A 7923-nucleotide genomic window follows, 5' to 3' on the forward strand; every position below is an offset into this window, starting at 1 on the left:
AGCAGACCGTTATAATGGCAGATGTCTGTTTATTAAAACCTGTTGGGTCCCTGATTTGATTCCATATACGTTTACCCTGCTCGGGAAACAAATTCACTTACGAGTAGTCGTCAAATGCAGTGGTGGAATGTCTCAAACACTGAACTTAAGTACACATAAGTGCACATTCGTACATTTGATGTAATTCACCACTCCTGCTCCACATACATCTCGGAGGCAAACATTGTACTTTTTACTCCACTACATTTGTCTGACACCTTTAAGTTACTTTTAAGATTACAATTTTATTATACTCTTCCCGTCCAGTGAATAACCATCAATTTACATAAAGTGTCCCCTGTATGTGTTGAGAAAACTCTACTTCTTAAGTTATATAAACTATTCAAAAAGCTTCTTGGATCAGCTGGAAAAACCATCGTCTCCAAGCTGAAAACATCTCCAGCCGTGCAACATGCACATTAATGGTCATTTTAATCCTCGTATTTAATATATAAACACCAACAGGGAACATGTACATTGTGCTCATAATACTTAGACACTTCACAGAGTGCTGTTTTTTTTTTACTTCAGTAAATTATCTGAATACTTCTCCCTCCACTGTTCAAATGTAATTGTCCTTCTCTTTAGTCGGTAGTTCTGGTGCGGGTCTGCCCAGCAGGTGGCGCCCTGCAGCGGACATCCGCTGCCTCAGCTCCTTCCGCGCTCACATCCACCTCTGTGCAGGAGCTCTCCTCCCGTTATACGTTACAGCACTGCTGCATGGACTTAGTCGATACCTTCTATAGACATTTTCTGGCTGCACGTACATTTATTTGATTTTTTTTTTCTGAAAAAGGGGGGGAAAGCTTCTTTTTTTTAAAACAATATGGAAAAAGAGAGAAGATCCTCCAAGCAGTACGACTCTTTGGAGAAGACGCAGGTGGAAGGAGCGGCGGAGAAATCAAGTGAGTTTTGAGCAGCTTTGGATGCGCGCGTGGATCGTGTGTTGCAGTGGGAAGTAATCGGAGAAAGAAGGGGGTCTGTGTCCACATCACAACTTTCATCCGAGAGAAGGAAAGCTTCAGGTCCCTGCAGATCCTCTCAGTTCACTGAGCGGTGAAGGTGTCCGTCAGCAGGGTTAGACCCAGTAGACCTGTAAACCCGTTAGTTGTGAAGGGGAAGATTCTTCTGCTTAATCTTTTTAATTAACCCTCAATGGCGACCTAATGGTCTGATGCCTGTTCTCTAAGAGCCTTCTTCCACACTGCCAAAAAAACTCTTCCACTTGTTTTTATCTTTAGTCAAATTTAAAGATATAGAAGGAAAAAAAGTAACCTGGTCTGTAATTCCCAAATGCAGTTGATAGATAATGATAAAATAGTGGAATATATGTCACAATTTCCTCAGTCAAATAGCTTGTTTTGTCCAATAGTCCAAAATAGAAACAGATATTCAGTTTAGTCACATTAAATATAAATAAACTTGTTATCCTATTTGGAAGCTGGAACAAGATATTTGATTAATTAAACGATTAATTGATTCTCAATATAGTGACAGATTATTTTTCTGACAATCAACAAATCAGTTAATTTGATCTCGTTTTATCTTTAATTTAAATAAATTTCTAGAGCTTGACATCGCAGCAGGAAATTCAACATTATGAAGAATAACGATCCAGTAATTAATAACAAATGTATTTACCTTTTTGTTTTTCCTTGTACTTATATTCCTCATAATTATGAACAAATTTCATATTTTTATTCCAGGAAAATTCCGAGTAAAATGTCAGGGAATTACAGTTAATGGGTGATTGTGAGAAAAGACACAGACTTTGTGGTGGTTTTGCCTCTTTATGTGTTGTTTTGTGTCTTTTTGTAGTAGTTTTTGTGTTTTTTCGTGGTCATTTTGAGTCTCTTCCTGGTTGGTTCGTGTCTCTTAGTGACATTTTGTAGGTGAAGGCCAGTGGGGCCCCTGACACTTCGGGCCCCTGTACCCGGTTGGCCAATTTAGAAATCCATCCCTGAAAATGGAGACACCTTATAGCTGCATGATGAGATTTTATTTGTGTTCCTCGGGGCTCAGTCCTCGGTTCTCTGTTATTCCTCTGTGTGCCGATCCGAGCTCTGCTGGATGACTCATTGCTCTCGGTGAGGAGTGGGAGGCTGCAGGGGGAGGCAGTGCAGCTATTCAGTGATGCTTGAAGAATTACTGGTGGGGGGGGGGGGGGGAGTATCCACAGAGCTGTGATCAGATCACAGCAGGATGGTGAATTTGAGCCAGGGCACTTTAAATGTTTAAAGCTGAACTAGGATCATTGTAGGGTTTACTGTCTCAATAATGGGCTTTTGGTGTTTGCCTCTGTTTACTTTAAGATTTCCTCCGTGAGTTTCCAGAGTCTCTCGGGAACCTTGACAACCGACACATGTGGTTTATTGGACATAATGAATGCAATAAATTACTCCAATTTAGCAATTTCACACTTGAGGTGCAACGGAAAGATGGACAGTTACACTATAGGATTCAATTTATTTTTAATCACCACCTTTCTCAGAATTACTCAGAACTTTCAAAGTATGGTGCTCACAGAGATTTAAAGATTTAAAGCAATAGCTTTGGGCGATAGGATCATTTGCTTTCTTGCAGAGGGACAGACAAGAGCATCGATACCACCATCATGTCTCTACGCTAAATATTAAAATACATTTATTTTGTTCTGCGCGGAGTGTCTGAAAAAGGGGGGAAAGTTTTTTTGAACAACATGGAAAAAGAGAGAAGAAAATAAAATATGAAGTAGCTGGCTAGCTTAGCTTAGCAAACAAACAAAGTAAAATGTGTTATTTTGTCAGACACTTTAGACAGAGTCAGACTAGCTTTTTCATCTTGTTTCCAATGTTTATGCTAAGCTAAGCTAGCCGGCTGCTAGCTGCATTAATCTTCTCCAACTCTGTGTGAAAGCAAATAAGCGTATATCCCAATGATGTTGAGCTATTGTTTCCAATTGTAAAACCATGTTCAATAATTCAGTGTATGGCCTACTACTGTGCTTTTTCTCTGAAAATGATGATCTTCTCTGTCGGTTCGGTTTGAATCTGTGTGGACGCTGCTGGTGGAACTGAGAAACAAACCCACCCTTTTCACATGCAACATTTAACTTGTTATTGCAGCAAAAACACAGCTCTAACTAATGTCCTTAATGATGGCTCAGTTCCTTTAAGTGTTCCAGTGAGTAATGCCAGTGGAAGGAATTGCCAGCCTCAATTTCAAGTCAATTTCACAATCAATTTGTGGCTTTCAGTTTACAGAATGTGCTTCCTTATGGTGCTTGTGTCACTTGTTTGATGACGGCAGCCAGTCACACACACACACAAGTCTGTACAAACTCCCAATGCCATGATCAGAACCAAATAATGGTGTTTTGCTCTTGCCTGTCTTCCAGCAGAGGATGTAATTTCGATGGCTGACTCCACAATTACGACCGAGGACATTGAAGGAGAGCTGTGCAAAATTGAGCGGATAAGAGACATCCTGGTCCGGAGGGAATCGGAGCTCAGATACATGTAAGACCTGTTTCTTCAATTGCACAATTTTAGTCTGAATAAAACCATATATGAGAGTAAAAAAAAAAAAAAAAAAAGGGATTGGATACTGACACACAGCAATGACATTAGACCCAAGATGATAATACGTGCTTCTCCTTTATCATGTGATGTTCCACTGCACCGACACATAGAGTAAAGCTCTCTGCTGTACAGGGATCTGAATACTCCAAGATACTGTCAGCAGTCTCTCAGGAATATGAGATGATGCACCGTGACTGTCGGTGACAAACACTGGGAGCAGTCATGTGCATGATGGCAAAGTGTGTGAAGAAAACAGCAGTGCTATTTGAGGTCTTAGCAGACTACCAGCACACACACACACACACACACACACACACACGATCAGGTTTTTTTCTGATCTAAAAAGATACCCTTTGCTCCTTTCCCTCTCATCCTTTCCTTTCATTTTTACGCGCTTTTTCTGTCGAGACCGTCCTCATTATTTTGACACACGAGGATGGAGGTGGTGGAGTAGGGACTGAGAACAGCCACCAGCACTGCGTAATGTGACCATATGATGAATCGGAGAAACGGAGGATGACTTTTGCTCGGGGGGGTTTTGTTTTTATGCCTTCAAAATGACTAATCCGATAAGTGTTGGCGGTTCATGATCATGTTCTCACTTCCATCCGCATCCAGAGGGTGAAAAGTGATGCACGATCCAGCTCCCAATTATAGATTGTTTCCCTGCAGGTGTTGATGTGTGTTATATCAACTGCAGCACAGGCAGAAAATGAAGCTCAACTATAATATAAATATCATTTTTTTGGTTTTCCTGCTGAGAGTTAGATGAGAAGATCAATACCACTCTCATGTCCGTACGCTAAGGAGGAAGCTAGAGCTAGCAGCCGGTTAGCTTAGCTTAGCACAAAGACTAGAAACAGCTAGCCTGTTTGTACACATTAATCAAATGAGATATAACATTCAGAGAGGCTGGTAGGTAGATTGTGTTACCTTTGAATAGAGCCAGGCTAACAGTTTCCCCCTGTTTCCAGTCTTTATGCTAAGCTAAGCTAACCTGCTAAAGCCTTATATCTACCGTACAGACATAAGAGTGGTATCAATCTTCTCATATAACTCCCTGCAAGAAAGCAAATCATTCTAAATGTGAAACTATTCCTGTTAGTACATTACATTTTACATGTACTGTATGTGTTCCACTGTCTTAGAATGATTAATATCTTCAGCGTCACTAGCTGCATGGCTCTACAGATGGCAGTCTTGGTCTGTTGGTCCACCACTTGGGGTCCAGACTGATGTGACTACTAATTAGCAAATGCTAACCTACCTACACACTACATTACGTTATACCTGCCAAACATCGACGTGTTAGCAGTGTCACATAGCTGCTAGCATGGCTGTTGACTCTTGTGCTGAATTAACATGGAATCAGCGACAGTAGACGGCAAACCGGGTAACCGACTTTGTAAGGTCAGATGTTGTATGTGCTAAAAGTAAAAACAAAAAGGTATGCTATTTGGAACGCAGATATAGTATGTTTTTTTTATTTCACAAATTGCACATGTACAATTTCACAAATTGTCAATAAGAAACAGCAAAATACATGCATTCAAACTAACATGTCACGTGGGCAACCGCAGAAGATAAGAAAAATAGACAGATAAAAACATACATTTTATTACATACATAGATCACAGGCATTGCATGCTGAGGAAGTATGTCCCAATTAAATGCGTACTGCATTCAACAGTATGTACTTTGTTCGGAGAAGCTGCAGTATGTACTAGGAAAGTAAAAAGAGAAAGTATGTGATTTGTAACGCAGCTTCTATTTGACCGTCCTGCTGTCGTTTTACTACTGAAATCATTTAGTCTGACTGTGACATAAACAAGAAAACTCCAATGCAAATACATTTTGAAAAAATAACACTCCTGGCAGCATATGAGTCATCCTGATATATCCTGCTGAAGTACACCAAAGTGAAGCCTGTTTTATTAAACCAACAGCTCAGAGTACATATTGCTCTCACAGTCATTTCCCTCTTTTTGCCATCACTTTAACACACGCACACACATTTAGAGACACACACACACACACACTTGCGTGAACGGCTCCTGATGTTTTGAAATCTGCTTCAGAGTCAGACGGTGAAATGAGATCTGATAATGTCAGGTGTGATTCATTCACAGAGGGCAGCGTGGCGGTGTTGTTCCAGTTAATGAACTCACGGACCTCGCTGTCATCTCAGTCCAGTGTTTTTCTGTTTGATAAGCTCCTACAATTTCACACTGATGTTTGTATGTATAGTTAGGAAGGAAATTGGGTTGCTGCGGTTATATACAATCCATTCTGTGTTTGTTGTTTTTTCACACCTGCTTTCCTGCAAATATCTATTCATGGTTTGTTTGTTTTCTGCTCAGGATGGATGACATCCAGCTCTGCAAAGAAATCACAAGACTGAAGACGGAGCTTCAGAAACTTGTCTCTATTCCAGGTATATTAAAAAAAGCAGTCTCATTTTATTTAATGAGCACGCATTTCACTTATGATGTGCTGCATATGGGTTTTATTTGCTTTATTATCTTTGAAAAAAATATAGAAAATGTTTCTCTGACCAGCAATCCCTTCTGTGATGAGGAGTGGAGGGAATCCAACACATCCTCAGAATGGGCTGGTCGTGAATAAAAATAATGACTTCACCTCAAACACATAGAGACTTCAAAGAACAATGATCCCCTTTTCCACTTGAATTTTTATTAAATCATTTGTATAACTATATAATTTATGATACAATACGTTCTTTTATGTGAAACTTTTTATGGTGCCATCTTGGAAAAGAGATTTTTGAACCAGAATGGGAAATGTTACTGAAAAAATAAAAGAGGAAATTAAAAATAAAATGGCTCTGCTTTAGAAGAAGTTTGTTGTGGCAGCTAAAGAGATAAGAACAGAAGTGGTTATACACCTAACAAATACTGTAAAGTGCCTTTGATATAGGAGATTTAGCCATGCTAGCTGCATAGCTCTAGGGCTAGCAATGTTGGCCTGCTGTGAACCGATAACACTCAATCTTTACAATGCCAACACGCTAAACTAAGGCGGCTCACACGGTAAAGGTTGTATGCATGCTAAACATTAGCATGTTAGCATTGTCACTGTGAGCATGTTAGCTTGCCGAGGTTAGCATTGAGCTGTGCCTAAACGCAGCCAAAGATGCTCTATAACATAAATAACGCATTATAAGCTCCGCCAAAGTTTAGAAATGGGACACACTTCCTGTCTCCGAAGTGGTTGCGGCATCCTCGCCTCGTTCGGAAGTGTTGTGTATGTGGTGTGGATCTGTAAGCAGATTGAGTCATATTTGCATAATTTATTCATATTTTCTTTTGCTAACATTAGATATCTACATAGCTTACAAACATATTTAGCAGTACAACATTTTGTTAGCTAGGGCGTTAGTTGCCAGATCTCACTAGAGTGTGTCGCTGAGACAGAGAAAGGTCTCGAACAAAGTTTATTTTCTCCTGATTTATTCGTCTGGAAAATGCAATTTCAGTGTCAAAATGTTCGAAAGATATGTAGCTTGTGAAAAATGGCTCCAATAGTTACTTTGGTGACTGTGTGTTACTGTATTATTCTGTTATATGACCTTGTTTACTTACTGCGTGACTGCTTTTTATTTATTGTAGTTTCATTTATTGATGTTTCGTTCGCTTGGTGAGCATAAGACACATTTCCACCCTAGTGGGCAATAATAATCTGTTCTATTCCAGTTTATTCAATTCTATTCTAGTTTATCATTTTGACACTTGTTGCTGTATTTTACGTTAAGCTTGTCATGTGACTGTTGAACAGACAATGACAAGTCCAAGGAGGACAGGGTGAGGGAGGAAGAGCTGCTGCAGCAGATCAACAAGCTGGTGGAGACCAGAGACTTCCTCGTGGATGATGTGGAGTTCGAGAGGCTGAGGTGAGGTTATCAAATCAATCGAGGGAAAAGACTCAGTGATGTTCCTCTCATGCCCAGCAGACATTACAGTGCTGTCTGTTTGCAACACAATGGGTTTCAGGGGAGATTTCATTTAGGGAAAAGTGTGCAAGTCCAAAAGGTCTGGATCTTTAGATTCTGGTGATTTAACTTTGTAAAAATTAAACTTTACAATTAGCTTTCAGCATGCTTATCAGTCTGAAGCTTTTCTGAAAAAACTTTAGTTTAATACCACACCTAATACTTTGTGCAAAAACAAACTGACATTATACATATATACATTATATACTATTTGCCCCATCTCAGATTATTGATCCAGTGAGTTTTAAGAGCTTTTCTTCTAAAGCTTTGTCTCTTTGTGTTCTGTGCATTCCCTCTATATACATATATATACAT

General features: G+C 39.7%; 1 protein-coding gene across 3 annotated transcripts in view; it reads left to right on the top strand.

Annotated features, from left to right (window-relative positions):
• Nucleotides 1-719: 719 nt before the first annotated feature.
• LOC116396408 (uncharacterized protein C16orf45 homolog) overlaps nt 720-7923 on the top strand; it is a 10373-nt gene continuing 3169 nt past the window's right edge. For 2 of the 3 annotated variants that reach the window (XM_031871007.1, XM_031871008.1), the window contains exons 1-4: nt 720-944; nt 3416-3536; nt 5960-6033; nt 7395-7509. In XM_031871007.1, the coding sequence (XP_031726867.1) occupies nt 866-944; nt 3416-3536; nt 5960-6033; nt 7395-7509 (389 nt within the window). In that variant the 5' untranslated portion in view covers nt 720-865. The remainder of the gene's footprint in view (nt 945-3415; nt 3537-5959; nt 6034-7394; nt 7510-7923) is intronic. The other variant, XM_031871009.1, reaches the window with a different exon arrangement.

Source organism: Anarrhichthys ocellatus, unplaced genomic scaffold, assembly GCF_004355925.1.
Source record: "Anarrhichthys ocellatus isolate YVR2014 unplaced genomic scaffold, GSC_Weel_1.0 scaffold55, whole genome shotgun sequence".
NCBI lineage: Eukaryota > Metazoa > Chordata > Actinopteri > Perciformes > Anarhichadidae > Anarrhichthys > Anarrhichthys ocellatus.